The sequence below is a fragment of the Rhinatrema bivittatum genome, chromosome 3, assembly GCF_901001135.1.
Source record: "Rhinatrema bivittatum chromosome 3, aRhiBiv1.1, whole genome shotgun sequence".
In the NCBI taxonomy this organism is placed as follows: Eukaryota; Metazoa; Chordata; class Amphibia; order Gymnophiona; family Rhinatrematidae; genus Rhinatrema; species Rhinatrema bivittatum.
This window is the reverse complement of record NC_042617.1, coordinates 429,760,054-429,784,845: the sequence shown is the minus strand read 5'-3', so window position 1 is coordinate 429,784,845 and position 24,792 is coordinate 429,760,054. Positions and strand designations below refer to the sequence as shown.

Here is a 24,792-nt window from a genome sequence, read left to right as displayed (position 1 = left end):
TTAGTGAACACAGAGCTGAAGTATTCGTTTAATATTTCTGCCATTTCTTCGTCTCTCTCCACACATTGATCATTACCACCTTTCAATTTCACTATACCACTTTGGACTTTCTCTTTTCGCTGATGTATCTGAAAAATGTTTTGTCACCATTTTTTATCTCCTTGGCAATCCTCTCTTCTGCTTGACTTTTTGCCAACTTGATTAATTTCTTTGTCTCCCTCAGTTGATACAAATATTCTTCTTTGTGCTCCTCCCTTTGGGATCTTTTATATTTCTTGAATGCTGTTCTTTTAGCTTTAATTTTGTCAGCCACCTCCTTTGAGAACCAGATAGGTTTCAATTTTCTTTTGCTTTTCTTTACACTTCTAACATATAGAGCAGTTGCCTTGGTGATTGCTCCTTTTAGATTGGACCACTGTTGATCCACATCTCTCTCGTTCTCCCATCCTTTAAGTTCTTCCTCCAGGTACTTCCCCATTTCCTCAAAGTCTGTGTTTTTGAACTGTAAAACTCGGGTCTTTGTGGTTCTTTTCCCTATTCTTTTAGTGATATTAAACCATACCGTTTGATGATCACTACTGCTGAGGTGGGCGCCCACCTGGACATCTGAGACATTATCTGCATTAGTGAGCACTAAGTCGAGTATAGCTCCTTCTCTCGTGGGTTCCAACACCATTTGTTTGAACAAAGATACTTGCATGGCATCCACTATCGCTCTACTATTTTTAGTTTCTGCAGATGGGATTTTCCAGTCTACATCTGGCATATTAAAGTCACCCACGATCACCACTTCTCCCTTCTTACCTATCTTATGGATGTCTTCAACCAGATCTCTGTCCAGCTCTTCCTTTTGGTTTGGAGGCCTGTAAACCACTCCAATATAAATGGACGCTCCGTCATCTTATGGACGCTCCGTCATCTTATAAGCGTACATGCTGGATTGTGACCTTTTGTTGTCCGTTCGTGAACGAGACAAATCAACTAGGCTAGTGTGTGTTCTACGGTACTCATCACATATATGTGATACAGCGCATTATGAAACGCAACTGAAAAGCTTTACAGCTATTTCCAGAATTTACTAAACCATCTCTTTTTCACATTGACTAGAGGAAAGAACATTAAGAATATGATTGTGCAATCAGAATTTAGAGAAAGAATTGAGGATCCTGTGTCAAGAGTAGGAGAGATCAAGCATCACCCATGTGGCGGTTGCTTGGTGTGTCCTCAGTCCTTTAATGGCCATGTGTTGGCATTCGACAAACTGTCTAGATATCAAATAAAAATGTGTACATCTTGTACAACCAAGCAAGTTGTTTACATATTATGATGTACATGCCCCTTTGATGAAGACTGTGCATGCTTTTGGACCTGGATGATAGAACATTGCAGTTCAGAGAACTGAAGCTCCACTGATTACACATTGTATAGCTAAAGACCATTCTTTTTCTGATTTTATCTTCACTGTTCTAGAGAAGGTTGAAGAAAGTGCAAGGGGGTGGGGGTGGATTTAGATACACTGTTGATTCGTAAGGAACAGTGGATATATCCATTAGACACTGTTCAACCAAACAGCCTTAATAAGGAGATTGAATGGGGTTTGATATTAGTGTTTGGCTGACTTTTGGGGTGTTTTCTCCTTTAACATTTTTTGGATACTGTCATAAGGCTGTTATGTGGGATTGTTTGCATAGGATGATTTCAGACACTGAATTAAATCCAACAATGGAGGCTATATATTTAGAACATTTGACCACCACTTGAGGGCATTTTGCCTTTTTGCAAGGGTCAGTATAATATTATGAGGTAGGTGAGTTGAGTGTGCTGGTGTGAACATCTGTCCAGACTGTCAGAGGGAGACAAGCAAGAATTAGTGATAACATTGTGTGAGAATTGATAGTTTTTTAATAGGATTTAAAATGTATTATTGTAGTTTTTAATCTTACTTGTGTTTTATGTTATAAAGGTCTGTGAAAATAGATTGTCAATGTTATTCACCTGTGAGGCTGAGTCAACTACGTTGCAGCACAAAGTGCTCAATCCCACACCACCCATGACAATTTACAACCTAACTCTATTATAAATGAAATAACATTGCCATGCATCAAGTACATAAGCTTGTAATAGTTCTAATGGAAAAGATATATAAATCAAGGGTTGGGGTTGACCACTGGAGAGGAACTACCCACTGGATACCATTTTTTTTTTTACTCTGAATTATTTGTCTAGGTTCCGCTCCCTAAATCACTCCACCCCTGTTATAAAGGTCTGTGAAAATAGATTGTCAATGTTATTCTTTTCATTTCTTCATATATTTTAGAAATTTCAGCTTTTCTTACACCAGTTTTGTTTTTTTTTTTTTACTTGTATTTTTGTTGTAAAAGCCTACAATAAAAAAAAAGGATCAGTAGTTCCCTTTTCAACATCATTAAAAAAGAAATAAATAAAAAAGACTGAATAGAAACAGACCTATCATGACTCTTAACGATTTGTTTTATTTAAACTTGATTACTTGCCCTATTCCTTTATTTATTTATAGGCTTTTCCATACCGATATTAGTGGGTACATCATATCGGTTTACATCAAACTGAAGGTAGAAAATACATGGAACAGGGTAGGGGAATAGGGCTGCAGTGAACAAAAAAACTAGAGCTAGAGAAGAGATGAGAGAAGGAAATGAGAAATATAACTATATAAATGTAAATATAACTGAAGAGAAATGGAGAAATTACTTACCTGATAATTTTGTTGTCCTTAGTGTAGACAGATGGTCTCAGGACCAATGGGTATAGTGTATTCCTGTTAGCAGTTGGAGACGGATCAGATTTCAATCTGACGTCAGCCCCTAGTACATATACCCCTGCAGGAAGTGCAGCTCTTCAGTATTCTCCTCGAAAAGCATTGTGGATATATGTGTGGCTGACTGATTGATAACTTAATAATTTGGTTAACTTGAATAACTTCATAACTTGATTAACTTCATTAACTTGAACTGGTTGATTGACTATAGCTGGAGACCGCCAGTGTACTCAACAGGAAAGCGTCGACACCAGGCAGGGTGGATGCACTAGGTAAATGAAAACATGGCTTACCCTTGAATTATTTGAAAGACCATGCATAACAGCAGCCAAGGGTGGGATGCTGAGTCCTTCTGTCTACCCTAAGGAAAACTAAATTATCAGGTAAGTAATTTCTCCATTTCCTAGCGTGTAGCAGATGGACTCAGGACCAATGGGATGTATAAAAGCTACTCCTGAACTGGGTGGGAGGCTGCCCGTGACCCACTTAGTATTACCCTTGCAAATGCCGTGTCCTCCCGAGCCTGAACTTCCAGACGGTAGAATCTGGAGAAGGTATGGATGGAGGACCATGTAGCCGCCCTGCAGATCTCGGCAGGTGACAGCATTCTAGTCTCTGCCCAGGATACTGTCTGGGCTCTGGTAGAATGGGCCTTGACCTGTAGAGGTGGTGGCTTGCCAGCTTCTACATAGGCCGCCTTGATGACTTCCTTGATACAGCGGGCGATGGTTGCCCGCGAGGCCGCTTCCCGCTGTGAAGGACAAAAAGGTGGTCCGTTCTTCGTACGGGTTCCGACATTTTCAGATATCTGGATAGGAGGTCTGCCGATGTTGAGGTGACGTAGACTACGGGCTTCTTCCGAATTCTTCAAGCCATCCGTCGTTGGTAGCGAGATGGTCTGGTTGAGGTGGAAGTGTGAGACCACTTTGGAGAGGAAGGAGGGAACAGTGCGTAGTTGGATGGACCCCGGAGCGAGCCTAAGGAACGGCTCACGGCAGGACAGTGCTTGTAGTTCCGAGATGCGGTGAGCTGAACACACTGCCAGCAAGAACACTGTCTTTAAGGTTAACAGGCGGAGGGACAGGCCTCGGAGGGGTCTGAAAGCGGTTCCAGCTAGGAAGTCCAAAACGAGATTGAGATTCCACAGAGGTACCGGCCACTTTAGTGGTGGGCGAATGTGTTTGACTCCTTTCAGGAAGCGTGACACGTCCGGGTGAGAAGCTATGCTGTCGCCCTCGCTCCTGGAGCTGTAGCATGACAATGCGGCCACTTGTACCTTGATGGAGTTGAGGGACAGACCCTTCTGTAGTCCATTCTGTAAGAATTCCAGGATCACGGGAACTTTAAATAAGCGTGGCTTGATGTTGTGGTCTTCGCACCAGGCTTCAAATACTCTCCAGATCCATATGTACGTTAACGATGTGGAGAACTTGCGTGCTCGGAGGAGAGTGTCTATTACCGCCCCCGAGTATCCGCTCTTTCTCAGGCGGGCCCTCTCAATGGCCAGACCGTAAGAGAGAATTGAGCTGGGTCCTCGTGGAGAATCGAACCTTGTTGTAGTAGGTCCCTGTGTGGGGGCAGGGGTAGAGGGTTCCCTGCCAGCAGTCTTCTCATGTCTGCGTACCAGGGTCTTCTTGGCCAATCCGGAGCCACCAGAAGAACTAGTCCTTTGTGTAGTTGTATCTTGTGAATGATCGTGCCCAATAGGAGCCGTGGCGGGAAGGCGTATAGTAGAGTCCCCAGTGGCCAGGTCTGTACCAGGGCATTCATCCCTTGGGCCTGCGGCTGAAGTATCTGGATACTTGGGCGCTGGATCTGTTTGCCAGAAGGTCCATGTCCGGTGTCGCCCACCGATTCACTATCAATTGAAAGGCTGCGGACGACAGCCTCCATTCTCTTGGGTCTAGACTTTCCCTGCTGAGGAAGTCTGCCTTGATGTTGTCTTTCCCTGCGATGTGGACGGTGGAGATCTCCTGGAGGTTTGCTTCCACCCACGTCATCAGGAGGTCTATTTCTAGGGACACCTGTTTGCTCCTGGTTCCCCCCCTGCCGGTTGATGTAGGCCACTGTCGTGGCGTTCTCCGACATTACTCTGACCGCTTTGTTTCGGAGTCTGTGAGCGAATCGCAGACAGGCTAGTCTGACTGCCCGCGCTTCTAGGCGGTTGATGTTCCATCCCATCTCCTCTGCGTTCCACTGCCCTTGGGCAGTTAACTCCTCGCAGTGTGCTCCCCATCCTCGTAGACTCGTGGTGAGTAGGGTCCAGGTTGGGGAGGATAGTCTTGATCCCCGGCTCATGTGGCTGGCCTGCAGCCACCACCGTAGTTGGGTCCGAACTCTGCCTGGGAGCAATAGACGTACGGTGTAGTTCTGGGACCGTGGGCTCCACAGTGATAGGAGGGAGCGCTGTAGGGGTCTCATGTGGGCTCGAGCCCATGGCACAACTTCCAGGGTGGATGCCATCAGCCCGAGGACTTGCAGGTAATCCCATGCTGTGGGACGAGGATCATTCAAGCAAGGTTTGCAGCCGGTTCCACAATTTTGATCTCCTTGTGGGGGTCAGACTAGACACCAAAGAGGACAAGGTCAATCGGACTCCTAGGAATTCCAGCGACTGTGAGGGCTGTAGGGAGCTTTTGATTGTGTTGACCACCCATCCTAGGCTCTCCAGTAATGACTCTGTTGGTTGCTTGGCGGCTTTCCTCTGGTGACTTTGCCCTGATCAGCCAGTCGTCCAGGTAAGGGTGAACAAGGATTCCTTCCTTCCTCAGTGTTGCCGCCACCACTACTATTACCTTGGTGAACGTCCGGGGTGCTGTGGCTAACCCGAAGGGTAGTGCCCGGAACTGGTAGTGACGGTTCAGGACTTTGAAGCGTAGGTAACGCTGGTGTTCCTGATGAATTGGGATGTGTAGGTAGGCCTCCAACAGATCCAGGGATGTGAGAAACTCTCCAGGTTGTATCGCCCTTATTACGGATCATAGGGTTTCCATGCGGAAGCGGGGAATCCTCAGGTGGCGGTTGACCGATTTGAGGTCCAGGATGGGCCTGAATGTTCCCTCTTTCTTGGGGACTATAAATAAATGGAATAATGCCCAGGATTTATTTCTTGTGGAGGCACAGGGGTTATGGCCTCGAGGGCCCGTAGCCTGGACAGTGTAGCTTCCACTGCCGCCTTCTTGGAGAGATCATGGCAGGGGGACTCTACGAACTTGTCCGGAGGGATTCGTAGAAAATCCAGGTAGTGCCCCTCCCGAATGATGGCTAGGACCCACTTGTCCGAAGTTATCTCGACCCATCTGCGGTAGAATAGGGCTAGTCTGCTCCCTATGGCTTCTTCCCTTGGATGGGTCGGCTGAATCTCATTGTGGGGTGCGGTTGGGGCCCATACCCGAGCTGGTTCCCCTCTTGTTGTGCTTGGTCCGAAAGGACTGGTTCCTGCCCGTAGGGCGGGGGGCTTGATAGTTGCTCCTGTAAGGATTGAAGCGCTGTGAACTTCTGCCCCTGGAGGACCTGGGGAAGGGTCGCTGGTTTCTCTTCCTCTTATCCTCCGGTAGGCGCAGCAATGGGGACTCGCCCCATTTGTCGGCCAGTTTCTCTAGTTCGCTGCCGAACAGGAGGGATCCTTTGAAGGGCATCCTCGTAAGGCGCGTTTTGGAAGATGCGTCAGCCAACCAGCTTCGGAGCCAGAGTTGCCTCCTGGCCGCCACCGCAGAGGACACTCTTCTGGCCGCGTTGCGCACTAGGTCGGAGACAGTGTCCGCAAGGAATGATACTGCTGGTTCCATGTCTTCTCCCGGGGTGTTGTTCCTGGTTTTTGATAAGCAGGCACGTGTCATCACGGTGCAGCAGGCCGCAATTTGTAGAGACATAGCGGCTACGTCAAATGACTGTTTGAGGATGGACTCCAGCCGCCAGTCATGTGCATCCTTAAGCGCAGCTCCTCCCTCCACTGTGATGGTAGTGCGCTTGGAGATCGCGCAGACCATGGCATCAACTCTTGGGCATGAAAGAAGATCTTTGGTTGCCGGGTCCAGGGCTGCCAAATCTAGTCCCCCCTTGAATGTGGACTCCGGAGCATTCCATTCCAGGTCAATTAGCTGCTGTGCTGCTTGTAACAGAGGGAAATGGTGAGAAGTCTGTCGAAGACCCTCCAGCAGGGGGGGTTCAATTTAGGTTCCCCCGAAGTACCTGGGCCCGGGATGGCGAGCTCCTTCAGGCATTGGTTGACCAGGTCCGGGAGCTCGTCCTTTGTGAAGAAGCGTCTCATGGTTCGGTGAGGCTCTGTCCCCGGGGGGAGCTCACCTTCCTCTAAGGGTTCGGCTTCCTCCTCAGAGATGTCCGAGTCCCCATAGGTGGGGCCTCTGGGTAGTGGAAGCCTGTGCCTAGGTCTTGAAGGGCCTGGGGCATGAGGGTCCTCCTGTGGAGCATGTGGCTGGTCAGCCTGGGGTTCAGTTTGCATCTGAACAAAGGCATGAATCCCCTTGAAGAACTCCACCCATGAGATCGACGCTGGGTCAAAGCTGAGGGGCGCTGGTTCCTTGGGGTCCCCGTCTGTGGGGAGATCCCCCTGACTAGGTCCGGGGTACCCCCTGAGGAGCTAGAACTCGGCCCTGGGTGGGACTGGCCCTGGACTGGGTCTCCCAGGGCCTCTTCGCACTGCGTGCACAGGGCGTCGGCCTCCTCGCTTTGTGCGGCTCTGATGTGGCATGCTGGGCAGAGACCTTGAGCCTTTATCCCTGTTTCTGGAGGTGCCATGGCTGTCGTCATGTAAACTCTTATGCGCTCCGGTGCGCTTAAGATGAGTGTGTAGTTGTGCGCGCAGCTGTGCGTTCAGCCGTAGATATGCGCCTGGCTCTGTGTGCGCAACTTATGCGCGCAAGGTTTTATGTGCGCGTAAGTCTATGCGCACAAGTGCTTTGTGCGCCTAGCTCGATTGTGCGCTCTCGAACGGCGAACGGTGCAGTGAATAGGGCCAAGATGGCGACGGCAAGCACGCGGGCAATATGGCGACCCCCTCGGAGGGTCTCCACGTGGGTAGACCCTCGGAAATAGCCGGGGCCTGGCCCTGCTAGGGAGGATCAACCCGGTGGCACTGTGCTCCTCCTTGATTCTTGGAGACCGGATTCTTGGAGACCGGATTCAAGCAGAAGATTTCTACCTTACCCTGTCTTCGGCGCTTCCCGGTTTCGTCCCGGGCGGTCTCCGGCTGTGGGGGGGGGGGGGGGGGAAGAGGGCAAATACCTTCACCGCCGCGCTCGAGGGTGCACCCGCTGCCTCTCAGCCGCACCCGAGGATCGGGGGCTAGGTCCTCGCCGCGATTCAGCCGCCGGACCAAGGCTTACCTCCGAGGGACCACGGAATTACCTCGGGAATCTCAACTGGGGGAGGGACCCGAGGGTATCACCGCAAGAGAGCGGGGCTCGTCTTCAGGTAGGTTTCTTCTTTAAATTTGGATTTTCTTCTTTGAATTTTAATTGCAAGATTACACAATTTCAAAAGGTAGTTGTGTGGAATTGTTTTGCGGGTACCCAGGGTCATGCATTATTTTAATAATATTTTTGTGCAGACTGCAGGAGTGCACTGAGAAGCAAACAACAGTAGCAGAAAATGAGGTGTAATTTCATAAAATGGAGCCTTTGTAACCACTTTTACAAAAGGCTCCATATATTGAAATCATAGCTCAATTTTTTCTACCACTGGTCCCACTTCTAAGTGTACTCCAGTGGCAGCATGAAATCATCATTACTGTAGTTAATACTACAAAATGTCATTGAATGAGCCATGCTTTCTGGGAGCGCCCCCTGGAGGCTCACGGTGGGAACTTCTCTAGCAGTAGTAAAGTTTTGCTGCTGCACGCCTGCACGGTGCCTTCCCGCTCAGTCAACGATCTCTTCTCAGTTTTTGCCTTTCCGGCACAGCGACTGGCATGGGTTCTCCTCCTCCTGAAGATCTCTTAGTCTCTTTCTGCTTCTCTTCACTATCCTGAACTCCCAACAGCACTTTTCAGTGCTAACATGGCTCTGAAAGCCCCGGGTTTCAAATTTTACCAATGTGGCAAAATTATGTTCATAACTATTGTTATTTATGCCTTGGGCCAGACCACGATAAGGCGACTTGCCGGGACTGTGGGAGTATGTCCCCCAGGGCCCAGCGGCAGAGGGCCGCGAAGATCGCCTGGCTAAAGGATGGAGACCATGCTGCATTGGGCTCATATGCCCTGCAGCGATCAGCACACTCTTCTCCGGGGAGAGAGCCTAACCGGACCAAAGGAGTCAAAAGGGCCTCCTCCCTACAACCCTCCTCCAAAGTTAAAAACTCGGAGAGCAGCGGTAAGGCCGTGGAACATTCCCACAAACAGCCCCAAAAAGAGCAGACTCCTGACTCGACCCGGACCCCAGGTACGTCATCTATGCCACAGAGACACCCACAACGGCATGGAGTGGGCACGCCGGACTCAACGCAGGAAGCGGAGTGTCGTGCGTCGGCCAACACATATCACCGTTCGACGCACCCGAAGCAGAGCTACGATGCTTTGGCGCACCCAGCTCAGTCCCCAGCATCTGCTCTGACGCACCCAATGCACCACGGAGTGTTGGGTAAACCATCGACACATGCGAAGCATTCAACTGAAAAACAAGAGAAGGCGAAAGAAAAGACACACCACACCTTGAGCACCATGCATCAAAACCCAAGGAAAGATCATCCAGAGATTCTGCTACAAGGTGCCCCCGGCACGTCAACCCCCCCGACATTACCACTCCTCCTACCAGATTTGGAATACTCCGGGGAGTCAGAGGGGGAAGTACCCCATCATTCACACTGCTCATCTTTATCACGAAGTGTAAAAGACGAACCAGGAGGCCCTACCAAGGAGGCTCTGCACTGTGTCGACTCTTTGGAGGCCCGAGGGGGGGGCCTGGAGAGGATCAAGTGGACTCTTCCGAAGGGGCCAATGCCCCAATGCCGTTTCTCGCAGTTTTACTTTGGCAACCCTCTGCTGCAGGGCTCGGTGGGGGGGGGGACGACATGCTTCCGCAGTCCCTACAGGCCACCTGGTCATGGTTCGGTCTGAGGCATATTGTTGAGATTACTTACCTGATAATCTCCTTTTCCTTAGTGTAGACAGATGGACTCAGAACAAGTGGGTATAGTGTGCTCGTGCTAGCAGTTGGAGACGGATCTGACGTCAGCACGGGTACATATACCCCCACAGGAAGTGAAGCAACTCAGTAATCTTCTTTGCAAAAGCTGTTATGGATATATGTGTACTGACCGATCGATGAATTAGTGAAACAGGATTCCCCTGACCGATTGATAGTAGCTGGAGACCGCCAGCGTTCCCAACCAGAAGACGTCGACACCTGGTAGAGTGGACGCACTCATGTAAGAAGTGATAAGGCTTACCTTAAATCGGTGAAACCCCTGTATACCGGCAGCCGGGCGGGATGCTGAGTCCATCTGTCTACACTAAGGAAAAGGAGATTATCAGGTAAGTAATCTCAACATTTCCTAGCGTACAGCCAGATGGACTCGGAACAAGTGGGATTTACAAAAGCTACTCCCGAACTGGGTGGGAGGCTGCCTGAGGACCGCGTAGGACTGCCGCCGATCCTCGTACCTCGGAGACCAAAAATTAAGAGATGTACGCCTTACCTGATCCTCGGCGCTTCCCGGCTGTAACCCGGGCGGTCTCCGGCTGCGGGGGAGAGGGGAAATACCGTCACCGCCGCGCTCGAGGAATTGCACCCGCTGCCTCTAAGCCGCCGAACTCGTCTCGCTCGGGGCTAAGTCCACGCCGGGACCGAGGCGCCTCTCAGCCAGGCCCGAGCCCTTCTCGCTCGGGGGCTAGATCCCTGCTGTGATTCAGACACCGGACCGAGGCCTAAAACCTCTGAGGGACCTCGGAAATCACCTCGGGAAACTCGATTGGGGGAGGGACCCGAGGGTATCACCGCAGGAGTGCGGGGGCTCGTCGTCTGAGAAATTTGAGAAGTAGAAATTAGAAAGTAGTATTGGAAAACATGCTCAGCGAGCGTGCAGGCTCTCCAAACTGCTTTGGAGACGGAAATTACTGAGTTGCTTCACTTCCTGTTGGGGTATATGTACCCATGCTGATGTCAGATCCGTCTCCAACTGCTAGCATGAGCACACTATACCCACTTGTTCTGAGTCCATCTGGCTACACGCTAGGAAAGTAGCATTTCTCGTGGCCATCTGTCATGGACATGATTTTGCCACATTGTCAAAATTTGAAACCTGGTGGCTGTGGCATGTCGAAGAAAGTAGAAAAAAAAGTGATGAGGCGAAGATATGACACCTTTTCCACAGATTTTCTGTTTTTAATTCTTTTTTTTTTTTTTTTTTAAACTTCAGAGAAGTACCGCTGAGGAGGAGAAGAGCTCCTCGTGCAGTCAGGCATGTGGAAAAAATGGACTGAGAAGGATGTGGGAAGCAGGGGAGGTTCCAAGCAAGCACACTACACTGAAAGACTTTGTGTTCTAAGAGAGCTCCACCACCTAGCTGCCCAGAGGACATCCCCAGGCAGCATGGCTAATTCATGCTGCTTATCTATGGGAAAAAGCAGAGCTCAAGACTATGAATGGATAAAGAAAGATTTTAGGTTATTTTCTGTTTAAAACCATTCATAAGTATTGTATTTTCTTAACTAACTACAGATGGTATTCACTTGAATAGCTACCATCCAGATTTTTAGTCCCATCAAGTATGAGAGAAAAACATCTATCATTTGTTAGATTTGTTAACTCCACCCAGCACAGAGAAAGCATTCCAGAGGCGGCATGTACAGTGGTGCATTCAAATACAGAAAAACTTACTTGATTTTCTGCATTTTCATCTGTGACTAGTTTCCTAAATACAGCTTCTGCTATTGGAGATCGACAAATGTTACCTAAAGAGAAAGAAATGGTATCAAATATGTGCAAGCAAAAATGATTGAATGTTATTACCTATTGTAAATGCACGGGTGAAAATACTTTTAAACGTACAAAGAAGCTGTCAGAAGAATTGATCGTTTCTTTTAAGACAAGAGCTGCAAAAGAAAACCAAGCATACAGAACATCTAATATTTTCATTCAATTTTACTAAAAGATTGGGCCATTATCTTTATTTTAGATTGTGAATGGGGCAACATAACACAGGATGCTTTCTCTACCTTGAGCACGTGAAGCCCCTTCATTTTGTAACAACTGACTAAAGAGGCTTGAAATGGTAAAATAAACTCCACTTAGATTGCATGATACAACTTGAGTTTATTATGATTATACAATTTTAGATAAACAGCAATAATGATGACTACTTGTCTGATCAGCTACTGTATCCTAAGGGATGAAACTATTAATAGCTTTACATGGAACAGTAGTTGTATACTATGCCATGCATATTGAACTACTTGTCCCTTTGTTTCAGGAAAAAAATAAAAGAATAAACCAAATATATTGCACTTTTATGATTTTAATTAACAATGCATCAACTAACAGAGCTCCAGACACTCATCTACCCCAAACAATACAAGATTTATTTTTATTTAAATTCCACCTTTGTGACACTCCAAAGTATCATGTCAAAGTGTCACAAATGAGAAATTACTACTTACCTGATAATTTCCTTTTCTTTAGGATAGACAGATGAATCCGGAACCAGTGGGTTATGCACCTCTACCAGCAGATGGAGATGGAGCAAAGCTGACATCACAGTATATACACCCCTGTAGTGACATCAGCCTGCCAGTATTCTCTGCAAAAGCCAACTGTGGACAAACTAACAAAACTTAACACCAGATAACCATTCCAGTACTCAGACACAAGAAACACTGAGCTCAGACAACGAATGAATTAACAATAATCTAGGAACTGGATTAACATTTACCAGCAACCCCTGGACCACGCAGGAGAACCACAATTATTCGGCAGCCAAGGGCGGGCAGCTGGATTCATCTGTCTATCCTAAAGAAAAGGAAATTATCAGGTAAGTAGTAATTTCTCATTTCTTAGCATCTAGACAGATGAATACAGAACCAGTGGGATGTACCCAAGTCACTCCCAAATAGTGTGGGAGGCTGTCCGCAGTCCAGTCAAAACTGCACATGCAAAGGCTGCATCCTCCTGGGCTTGCACATCCAGACGGTAATACCTGGAAAAGGTATGCAAGGAGGTCAGAATGGCAAAAGTCGATGGGAGATAATCTAACCTCTGCCCATGACACTGCCTGAGCCCTAGTGGAATAAGCCCTAATCTGACTAGGTAACGGCTGCTCAGCATCCACATATGCGACTATGACTACCTCCTTAATCCAGAGAGCTATTGTAGCCTGCAAAGCTGTCTCGCCCTGTTTACCTCCACCATGGAGGACAAACAGGCGATCAGTCTTTCAGAGAGGTTTAGAAGTTTCCAGTTACCTCACAATATGTCTCTTAACATCCAAGGGTTGTAACAGGCGATATTTCTCCGCTTCTCTCTCTATATCCAGAGAAATGGACTGATTTCAAGTGAAAAATCTGAGACTACTTTTAACAAAAAGGAAGGAACAGTATGCAGCTGTATCGCCCTTGGAGTCGCATGAAGGAATGGCTCCCGGCAAGACAAGGCTTGGATAGTCCTGGGAGAATTCTGCGCTACTGCAGAGCGCAGAATTTGCGCAGAATTCCCTCCCTGTGCAGAAATAACGGAGCACGTCCCACATGTGCCGCGAGACACGCTCCTTTCACAGCGAAAATGAAGGCCCGGCCGCACCGTTCATGGCATAAATGGAAGGCCCCTGTGTGCCGCGAACGAAGTGTGCTCCGCTCGCCGCGAAGATAAAGGCCCCAGTGAGAGAGAATGTGTGTGTGAGAGAGGGGAGGAGGAAAGAGAACAGGAGAGTGTGAGAGAGCATAAAAGGTAAGGGGGGAATGCTTGAGTGTGGGTTTCAGAGAGAGAGAGCCTATAAGAGGGGATGGGTGTGGGGGAGGATGAGAGAGCATGGGGATGCTTGAATGTGGTTTCAGAGAAAGGGAGCCTATATGAAGAGATTGTGAAGGAGTGTGAAAGTGTGTGAGAGACTGGGAGCTCGTGTGTATGAAAAAGGGATCGTGTGTATGTGAGGGTGCAAGCCTGTGTGAAGGGGTGCACGAGAGAGAGAGACACAGGTAGCCTGTGTGAGGATGTATGTTTGAAAGAGAAAGGGAGCTTATGTGGGTGTGTATGCAAGAGAGGTGTGGGTGGGTATGTGGGTGTGTGTGTGTGTGAGAGAGAGAGAGAGAGAGAGAGAGAATGAATGTGTATTAGAGAGAGGGAGGGACAGAGGGAGCCTGTTACTGAGAATGGGGTCAAACTCTGGGACTGGCGATAGAGTTGAAGGGGTTAAGCCTACAGGTGGAGGGGAGACATACTGGCAGGTGAAGGAGTTGGGGCCTGAGAGGGCAAAGTGGCAGGGGAGTAGGGAAAAATAATGAATCCATTTTTGTTCCCTCTGGAGCAAATAATTGTCAAAATTGCCACTGCGGTAACAAGGTCTCGGTTTCTCAATCACCGCAAATGTCAAATCTGCAAACACATGATTCTTTTCCAAACAGTGCTGTACCAAAGGGGCCTCTACCCTATTCCTAGTAATAGCACTCCGGTGCTCTATCAACTGGGTCTTCAAGCTACGTTTAGTTTTTCCAATATATAGTAGCGGACACAGTGGCCCTGAAAGGGTTAAATAAAGAAATCGATTGCTCGGTTTTTTTTAGTTTGAGTGCAACAATGTGCCTTTAAGTTCAGGGATGGTAGGTTAGAGAATGGGATTTGTAGTTTTTTTTGAGGGAGAAAAGGAATGACCAATTCCGGAGATGACAGTTGAGGGTGGATATTTAAACCTGTGGTTTTAAATTGAGAACAGAGTTGAGACGCCATTATGCGGTCCTGATTCCAATGAGACACTTTTGTACTGGTCAGGTGAGTTTTTTCCTTAATATTTGTAGTATGTCGTACAGAGTGCAGTAGTTTAGAGTCCCTTCTGGGTTTAAGTTAGATGATATTGAGTACATCGAGAGTAAGCTTTGACATGAGTAGGCCAGTTAGTGCTTGTAAGGAGGTTTGGGTCTATAATGGTGTGTGTGATACAATGTGTGTTATTTTTTATTTTAGGATAAGTGAATATTTTGCCAGTGGTAGAGAACACCAAAATTGTTTCCCCTGAAGAAGGCTCTTGTAGCCGAAACTTGGCCTATGTTGGGTGAAATTAGAAGTGTATATCAGCGATTTGAGTGAAGAATATCCGCTTTGGCTAAGTATTTTTATTTTACTACGATCCTGGGGATTGATTTGTAGATGCCTATTTAGATAATGAAACATTAGTAAGAAAAGTTTTTGGGAATAAAATTTTTTGAAACATTTTTGAAAAAATACTGTTATAACAAGAAACAATAAATGATTACAAAAAGTACTTATAAGGCTGAGACTACCTGAGGCCCATTGTGGGCGAGAAACAGATTAAATCTTGAAGCGTGTGCATATGATATTGTTTCTTGTTTTTGAATTAGATTGTGGTAATAGAATAAATCCTCTTTCCTTCTCATTGTGTAGTTTAGTATTGGATTATTAATTAAAGACTGTCATGTAAATTGTGTTATTTTGACCAATATAAAGTTTGCAGAATTTTAAGTTTTTGTGCGCAGAATTCCCCCAGGACTAATTCTATGCGCAGAACAAATTGCCACAAGAAACATCATTTTTAAGGTCAGTGACTGCAAAGAAAGATTAAGCATCGATTGAAAAGTAGGGTCCGCTAAGAAATCCAAAACCAGACTCCCACAAGAGCACCAGTAACCGCAAAGATGTTGCACTCCCTTCAAGAAACAGGCCACATCTGGATGAGCTGCAAGGATCCACCATTCACATGAACCCTGAAACCTTTAAGAAACTAAGGGCCAACCCTTTATTCAATCCATCCTGCAAAAATTCCAAAATGAGCGGAATCTTAATGAGAAAGTACTCCTCGATCTTCACTCTAAGCCTCAAACACTCCCAAAACCCACATATAGGCCAAGGAAGTGGAGAACTTTTTCACTCGTAACAAGTGGCAATCACCGCAGCAGAATATCCACACTTCATTAAGCGAGCCCTCTCAAGGGCCATACGTAAAATAAAACAGAGTCTGATCTTCATGAAAAACAGGCCCCTACCCCAACAGATCCCTGTGTGCCATAACCCAGAGGGGAGAGTCTACCAGGAGCCTCCACAGATCCGCATATCTTGGTCTCTTGGAACAATCTGGTGCCACCAAAAGCACCATCCCTCTGTGATGCTCAACCCTCTGAGCCATTCTGCCCAACATGGGCCACGGAGGAAAGGCATACAGCAACTTGTCCTCCGGCCATTCCTGCATGAGAGCATCAATGCCTAATAACTTTGGATCTCTCCTGCAACTGAAGAATCGAGGAACCTTCACATTGCGAGAAGTCGCCGGCAAGTCCAGAAACGGAAGGCCCCAGCAATCCACTATCAGCTGAAATGCCTCATCTAACAGCACCCATTCTCTTGGGTCCAGACTCTGCCTGCTGAAAAAGCCTGCCCTTACATTGTCTTTTCCTGCAATGTGTGAGGCTGAAATCTCCTGAAGATGCACTTCTGCCCATTCCATAAGTTGGTCTGTTTCCTACGACACTTGCTGGCTCTTGGTTACTCCCTGCTGATTGATGTAAGCCACTGTTGTTGCATTGTTCGACATTATCCAGACCACTTGACCCTGCAACCTGTAGCCAAACTAAGCATGTCAACTGAACGCCCAGGCTTCTAGCCTATTGATTTTCCAGAGAGACTCTTCTGCACTCCAGTGCCCTTGCGCTGTCAGTTCCCGACAGTGAGCTCCCCAACCCTGTAGGCTCGCATCTGTCATGAGTACTAGCCAGTCCAGTGATTTTCGGGAAACCCCCCCTCTTAGAGGATCCACTTGTAACCGCCACTGTAATCAAGAGCAGACCTCCATCGGCAGGTGGAGACTTTGGGTTCCAACAAGACAGCAGGAAGCGCTGAAGAGGATGCATATGTGCCCTCGCCCAGGGAACCGCTTCCAGAATTGCCGACATCAAAATGAGCATCTTTAGATAGGACCACATTGTCAGGTGTACTGCATTATCAACAAACTCATCTGTGCCAACAACTTCTAAATACGACCCTCCAAGCAGGAAAACCATGCCCTGTTTCATATCGAACTGAATACCAAGATACTCTAGTGACCAAGATAGTTGAAGACTGCTCTTGGCCAGGTTCACCACCCAACCGAGATCCTGCAACAAGGAGATCACCTTGCGTGTCACCAGGAGGCTCTCTTCCAGAGACATGGCCAGAATTAGCCAGTCATACAAGTACGAGTGTACCAGGATCCCATCTTCTCTCAACTCTGCCACCATCAACACAACATTGGAAAACGTTCTGAGCATGGTGGCCAGACCAAAAGGCAGCGCTCAAATATAACGACATCCCAAAACCGCAAATCGCAGAAACCGGTGCTCTAGTCAGATAGGAATATGCTTCCAAACAAGAGAGAGCATTTAAAGGGCAATTTCGTAAGCTTAACTTTGGAGGTCAAATCGGCGACCAATTCCTCAGCCATAACTGATGCCTGTCCGCTATTTCCAAAGCCACCCTTCTGACTGAGGTGTGGACCAAATCACAGCCCGCATCTACCAAAAAGGTGGCTGCTGTTCCATAACTGCCCTGGAATTCACTCCATATTCATCAGCCTTCTGAGAGAGAAGTAAACAGGAACGAGCCACCAGGAAACAACAAGAAGCTATCCACAAGATCATTGCCAGTGCTTCAAATGCTTGCTTAAGGATGGTGTCAATCCTTCTATTGTGTGCATCCTTCAAGGCTGTTCTTTCCTCCATGGGGGATAGTTGTCCGCTTGGAGACGGCACACACAAGCGCATCTACTTTCAGAAAATGCAACCACTCTCTCACCATTGGATCCAGCGGGTGTAGGCCTTCCAAGACTCTACTCCCTTTGAAATTATCCTCCGGAGCACCCCACTCAAGATCAATCAGTTCTTGAACGGCCTCCATAACGGGAAAAACACAAGAGGCTTTACGCAAATAAACCAAATTGAGATTTTTCTTTGGCTCAGACATGGAATCAGTCCCAGGTCCTCCCAGCATCTTTAATATCTGGGAAATCAGAGCCAGTAACTCATCTCTATGAATGAAGTGCAACACAGTCCTATACGGTTCCACTCCCGGAGGTATTTTCCCATCTTCCAGAGTGTCAGGATTGGCACTTAACAGCAGTATTAGACGTGTAAGAGGTCACCACCTGCAACTCTGACCTAGCAAGATTGGTCAGGGCAGAGGACTGCACCTGAAGAAAGGATTGCAATCTTTGAAAATATTCCACCCAAGAAAAGACAGAAGGATCCATGCCAAAACCAGAAGGCACCTGTCCTGTGCCCACTAAGCTACCTTCCCTCACCGACGAACCAGTTAAGAGAGTTCCAAGGTCAGACGTTCCTCCTGACATATATTTAGCCAGGCTCTCATCAGGCTGGGAAGGACCAGGCTTAGTAAAATCCGACTAAGGCAACTCTCCCTGAGCCTCTAAGCAATGCTGGCACAAGTTAAAGGGAACGCTAGGCTGAAATGCCCAAATATGACAGGCAACACAGAGGGAAAAGTGCTTAGATTTCTTAGCTATGGGCACCATCAGTCTGTCAGTATGCTTAACAGGCGTCTGAAAGTTGTGCGTCAAGCTAAATTTGCGCTGTAAAATACATGCGTCCAAAATTTAGGGATCCCAAACTTAGGTGCACAACCCTGTGCTTGATGAGCGCCCAAAAAAACTGAGCGCCCTCAACGCAGCCCAAATCGTGCATACAGGTAAGTGCTCGCCTAATACAGACACCGCTACCACCCAGACGCTCAAGCAGATGCCCAACTAAGCGTCATACAATGAGGACAGTTTAACGTGCAGAAAAACGCCACCATGGCCTTCCTTGCAACGCACACAGAAAAGCCCAACAGCAGGGCCTAGCCCAAAAGGGTTGCTCAACCAGCCAGGCTGCATATGTCCCTTAACCTCCCTCGGGGGTGGGAATGAACATTGGATTGGCGTGCCAAGCAAAGAGACTGGAGAAAGGAGGAAGCCCTACAAAAAACCCTCCTTCTCTGTCTGGATATTTTTTTTTAAACGTTACCCAAGCTCAGCCCATTCCAGCAGAGTACAGAGACTGTCTCTGGCTGCGTGGAGGAGAGGGCATATACCATCACCACCATGCTCGGCTTCCTGCACTTGCTGCATTTCAGTTGTTTTAATAGCTAAGTCCATGCCAGCTGAAAAACCAAGGCACTCATCTGAGGGACCACAGAAATCACCTCAGCAATTCTCAACTGGGGGAGGGACCATTTGGTATCACTGCAAGAGAGCAGGACAATTTAACATTTCCAATTTTCTTTCTCCTTCTAAAACTTGAAGCAATCCCTAGCAGGGACATGCATGTCCACCATCTGCTGGAGACAGAATACTGGCAGGCTGTCACTGCAGGAGTATATATACTGTGATGTCAGCTTTGCTCCGTCGCCATCTGCTGGTAGAGATGCATAACCCACTTGTTCTGGATTCATCTGTCTACATCAGTGGTTCTCAACCGGTGTGTCTAGACAGTGTGTCGCCAAGAACACGCAGGTGTGTGGCCACACTTCCCGGTCCCCCACTGACCCAGCTGCTCCCCGGTCCTCCTCCGCCCGGGCTTAAAATGCTGTCAGCTCGGGCAGAACGCGGCAGGACAGCTGGAGTCAGCGGCATCGGCATGGTCTCTTCTTCCCGCCCCCCCCGGAAGAGGAAGTAGTGAGCAGCGGGTGCATGCACGGGAAGAAGAAACCATGCTAGTGTGGTCAGAATCGGCACAAAGAACAGGAGAGAGGCACGGTCTGAAGAATGTGCAGCGCGGCTCAGAGAAAAATGAAGAAGAGCGTCAACCCTCTCGGCCAATGGGACTCCTCTGCAAGGGCTGAAAATGAAGGAGGTTAGGGTTGGGAGGAGGCTACTGCTGCTGCTAGTTCCGGGAGGGGGGTGGGGGGAGGGAGAGAGTAAATGAGCAAGCAAGCATGTGTTTTTGAGATCCTGTGTGTGTGAGTGAGATAGCATGTATGTGTATGATTGAGAGCCTGTATATGTGAGAGTATGTCAGTGATTGAAAGCCTGCCTGTGAGAGAGAGCATGAATGTAAGTTTACGAATGGGAACCTGTATGTGTAAGTTTGTGATTGAAAACCTGTTTGTGTGAAAGAGTATGTGTGTATGATTGAGATCCTTTGTGTGTGAGAGAGATCATGTGTATGTATGATTAAGAGCCTGTGTGTATAAGTAAGGGAGAGAGCATGTGTGTCTGTGTGTGATTGAGAGCTGGTTTAGGTGAGGGAGCATGTGAGTATGTGATTGAGAGTCTGTGTGTAAATGAGAGAAAGAGAGAGCATATTTGTAAGCATGTGAATGAGAGTCTGTGTGTGAGAGAAAGACAGCATGTATGAGTGTGATTGAAAGCCTGTGTGTGTAAGCATGAAAAGATAGACAGCATGTGTGTAAATGTGTAATTAAGAGCCTATATAAGTGAGAGAAAAAGCATGTGTATATGTGAGTGACTGAGAGCATGTGTATATAGGTGTGTAACTGAGAGCCAGTGTGAGAGAGAGCGCTGGTATGTGACTGAGAGAGAGGAGAAAGTTCCAAGCAAACCACTCCTCCTCCTGCTAATTCAAAACAATCTCAGGACACCTGGATATCAAACGTTTCCAGGTATGCAGAGCAAAAAAATGTTTGTATCCTTATTTTTCATTACTGGGTCTTTGTGTCTGCTATTTTGAAATATTTTATTGGTATCTAGAAATTTTTTATATGAGTTTTTAATTATTGGATATTCCACTCATCAGCTGTTTCGAAATAGTCTGTTATTTTTGTTAGTATGATTTTACTGCTACTGATTTTATATTTCTTGATTTGTTTTATAAGGACTGGTCATGTTTCTTTTTTTCCTTTATTACACTGCATACAGAGACTCTGGCTTGTTGCAGTTTCCAGTTCAGTTTTTGTTTGCATGCTTCTAGTTATGCGTTTTGGTCTCTTTATTCTTTGTTAGGTGAGGGTCAGCAAATGTGATTCAGGTGAGGTTTTCTGCTGGCATGTAGTTTCTGGGTAGGGCTCTATAGAAGCCTGACTTGGTCCGTTTTCCTAATAGGAGATGTATTGGTGTCTTAAGGCCTGGTGTAATATTTCAGTGTTGCCTTTTCTTAGGTAAGGTGGTTACTTTTTAATTGCTGGAAATTGGTGCTGTTTTGGTGTGGGATGTTTACTATTTATGCAATTTCTGTTCATACAGAATATGCATATTTTCCTTGTGTCATTTTAAACAATAAAAATAATTACCGGACCTTTACTTTTTATTTCCGCCGTGAATTGTAATGAGCAGTGTGTCACACATGTGAGCGTGGCCTGTCAGGTGTGTCACGATGGGAAAAAGGTTGAGAACCACTGGTCTAGATGCTATGAAAACATTTTTTTAAATAACTCAATAAAAATCTTGGCTAACCAGATAAACTGTATCCGGCTAATTTAGCCAGGATAGTCCTTGGTGTGGCCGTGTCACAGAAAGCCTGTGAGGGAGTCAGTTGGACCGTTAGATGATCGAGGGGTTAAAGGGGCACTTAGAGAAAATAAGGCCATCGCAGAAAGATTAAATGATTTCTTTGCTTCGGTGTTTACTGAAGAGGATGTTGGGGAGGTACCCGTAATGGAGAAGGTTTTCATGGGTAATGATTCAGATGGACTGAATCAAATCACGGTGAACCTAGAAGATGTGGTAGGCCTGACTGAAGAGTAGTAAATCACCTGGACCGGATGGTATACACCCCAGAGTTCTGAAGGAACTAAAAAATGAAATTTCAGACCTATTAGTAAAAATTTGTAACCTATCATTAAAATCATCCATTGTACCTGAAGACTGTAGGATAGCAAATGTAACCCCAATATTTAAAAAGGGCTCCAGGGGCGATCCGGGAAACTACAGACTTGTTAGCCTGACTTCAGTGCCAGGAAAAATAGTGGAAAGTGTTCTAAACATCAAAATCACAGAACATACAGAAAGACATGGTTTAATGGAACAAAGTCAGCATGGCTTTACCCAGGGCAAGTCTTGCCTCACAAATCTGCTTCACTTTTTTGAAGGAGTTAATAAACACGTGGATAAAGGTAAACCGGTAGATATAGTATACTTGGATTTTCAGAAGGCGTTTGACAAAGTTCCTCATGAGAGGCTTCTAGGAAAAGTAAAAAGTCATGGGATAGGTGGTGATGTCCTTTCGTGGATTGCAAACTGGCTAAAAGACAGGAAACAGAGTAGGATTAAATGGACAATATTCTCAGTGGAAGAGAGTGGACAGTGGAGTGCCTCAGGGATCTGTATTGGGACTCTTACTTTTCAATATATTTATAAATGATCTGGAAAGAAATACGAGTGAGATAATCAAATTTGCAGAGTAGTTAAATCACAAGCAGATTATGATAAATTGCAGGAAGACCTTGTGAGACTGGAAAATTGGGCATCCAAATGGCAGATGAAATTTAATGTGGATAAGTGCAAGGTGATGCATATAGGGAAAAATAACCCATGCTATAATTACACAATGTTGGGTTCCATATTAGGTGCTACAACCCAAGAAAGAGATCTAGGCATCATAGTGGATAACACATTGAAATCATCGGTTCAGTGTGCTGCGGCACTCAAAAAAGCAAACAGAATGTTGGGAATTATTAGAAAGGGAATGGTAAATAAAACGGAAAATGTCATAATGCCTCTGTATTGCTCCATGGTTAGACCGCACCTTGAATACTGTGTACAATTCTGGTCGCCGCATCTCAAAAAAGATATAATTGCGATGGAGAAGTACAGAGAAGGGTTACCAAAATGATAAGGGGAATGGAACAGCTCCCCTATGAGGAAAGACTAAAGAGGTTAGGACTTTTCAGCTTGGAGAAGAGACGGCTGAGGGGGGATATGATAGAGATGTTTAAAATTATGAGAGATCTAGAATGGGTAGATGTGAATCGGTTATTTACTCTTTCGGATAGTAGAAAGACTAGGGGGCACTCCATGAAGTTAGCATGGGGCACATTTAAAACTAATCGGAGAAAGTTCTTTTTTAGTCAACACACAATTAAACTCTTGAATTTGTTGCCAGAGGATGTGGTTAGTGCAGTTAGTATAGCGGTGTTTAAAAAAGGATTGGATGAGTTCTTGGAGGAGAAGTCCATTACCTGCTATTAAGTTCACTTAGAGAATAGCCACTGCCATTAGCAATGGTAACATGGAATAGACTTAGTTTTTGGGTACTTGCCAGGTTCTTATGGCCTGGATTGGCCACTGTTGGAAACAGGATGCTGGGCTTGATGGACCCTTGGTCTGACCCAGTATGGCATTTTCTTATGTTCTTTTGGCTATCTTATATTTAGCTAGATAAACTTATCTGGCTAACTATAGGACAGCCAAACAGCTGCCATAGACTTATCTGGCTAACTAAGCCTGATACGACTGAATATCAGCACATATCCGGCTAAGTTACCCTGATAAGTAGCTCTGCCCCAGAATGCCCCTGTTCAACCCTTCATTATCTGGCTGTTTAGCCCGATAAACAGTTTGCTGGCTAGGTGACAGCCAGCCAGGGGTAATGTCTCACTTGTTGATAAAATCTCTAATTCACTCTCAATGTGAAAATGCTCCTCCTAATCTTCTAATTAGACTAACAGTCTATATACTAAACTCCTTGTCACAGTATTACAGTTCTAAATGGAAAAAAAAAAGGGAGATTTTGTTCTAACTGCTGCTTGATAATAAAGTATGGAAAGAATGGCTCTGGAAAACTATAAACAGATGGATATAGGTTTTTTTTTTGGGGGGGGGTGGGTTTAAGACAAATAAAAGTTTGCTAAAAATTAAGATCAGTTCATATTACAACTGGATTCTCAAGATGGAAAAACAATAAAGAAACTAAATCAAGGGGTTGATTCACGAAGGCTTTTCTCTGATCCTGTGTCTATGAGGAATAGACCATGATTAATCACACCATAAGTAGTTTTAATTGACATAACTAGGAACTTTAGAGTTATAGTCAACCCTGAAATTGGTACTAATTAGCAGGAAGGAAAGGGTGCACCAACTTTCTCAGTTCCACCCACACACATTCTCTCTCTCCTTTCCCACTCCAGAAAATGACCCGAGTACTTTCTCCTTTCCCCCTAGTCTGACCCCATCATTTCTCCCTCCCCCCCAATAAATCACTAGGAATTCACTTCCCTGAAAGTTAGCAGATTTTCCAATTCCTGGTGTCTCAGAACAGCTGCAGGTTGCGGCAGCTCTGTATGCTCGAGTCCATACCTGGGAACTCTTCGGATTTGGCCCGGAGACTCCGGAATTCTAAAAGAATTACCAGGTCTCTGGGCTAGTACCGGAAATCTCCAGGTGCTGCAGCAAAACCAATCTGCTTGGACCCGGAAAGAAGAGAGGAACATCATTGGTCTTGCGTGGCTGGAAAAGGATGAACTTGACAGTGATTTCTACCATCTCTGGACCTTTTTAACTCTTAACTTTGCTTCCTCGTGACACCACCTGCTCCTGCACAGCCTGTTTCCTGTTTCCAGCCACTTGCCCGCCCCATCCTATTTGCCTTGGCCAATCGACATTGCGATTTCCTTCCTGTGCATCAAACGAGGAATAAGAAACAGGCAATTCCTCAGCACAGGAGGAGAAGGAAGAGGCTGCTGCTGCTCCAGGAGCCCAAGTTAGAGTCTGCTGTTGCTAGTGTGTTTTGAAAGGGGGGAGAGATAATGAATGAGCTTGTCTGTGAGAGTGAGCGAGTGTGTATTTATGTAGGAAGAAGAGATTTGAGAGTGTATGTAGGTGAGTAGGAGAGAGCTGAGTGCAAGTGAGCATGGGTGTGAAAGTGAGTGGGCATGTGTGTATGCAAGAGGGAG

The 24,792-nt window shown here is 46.5% G+C and overlaps 1 protein-coding gene across 2 annotated transcripts in view; it reads right to left on the bottom strand.

Moving 5' to 3' along the window:
* The window catches only part of ACP1 (acid phosphatase 1), a 168,694-nt gene that overhangs the window by 133,664 nt on the left and 10,238 nt on the right, over nt 1-24,792 (bottom strand). For both annotated transcript variants that reach the window (XM_029595779.1, XM_029595778.1), the window contains exon 2: nt 11,635-11,708. In XM_029595779.1, the coding sequence (XP_029451639.1) occupies nt 11,635-11,708 (74 nt within the window). The remainder of the gene's footprint in view (nt 1-11,634; nt 11,709-24,792) is intronic.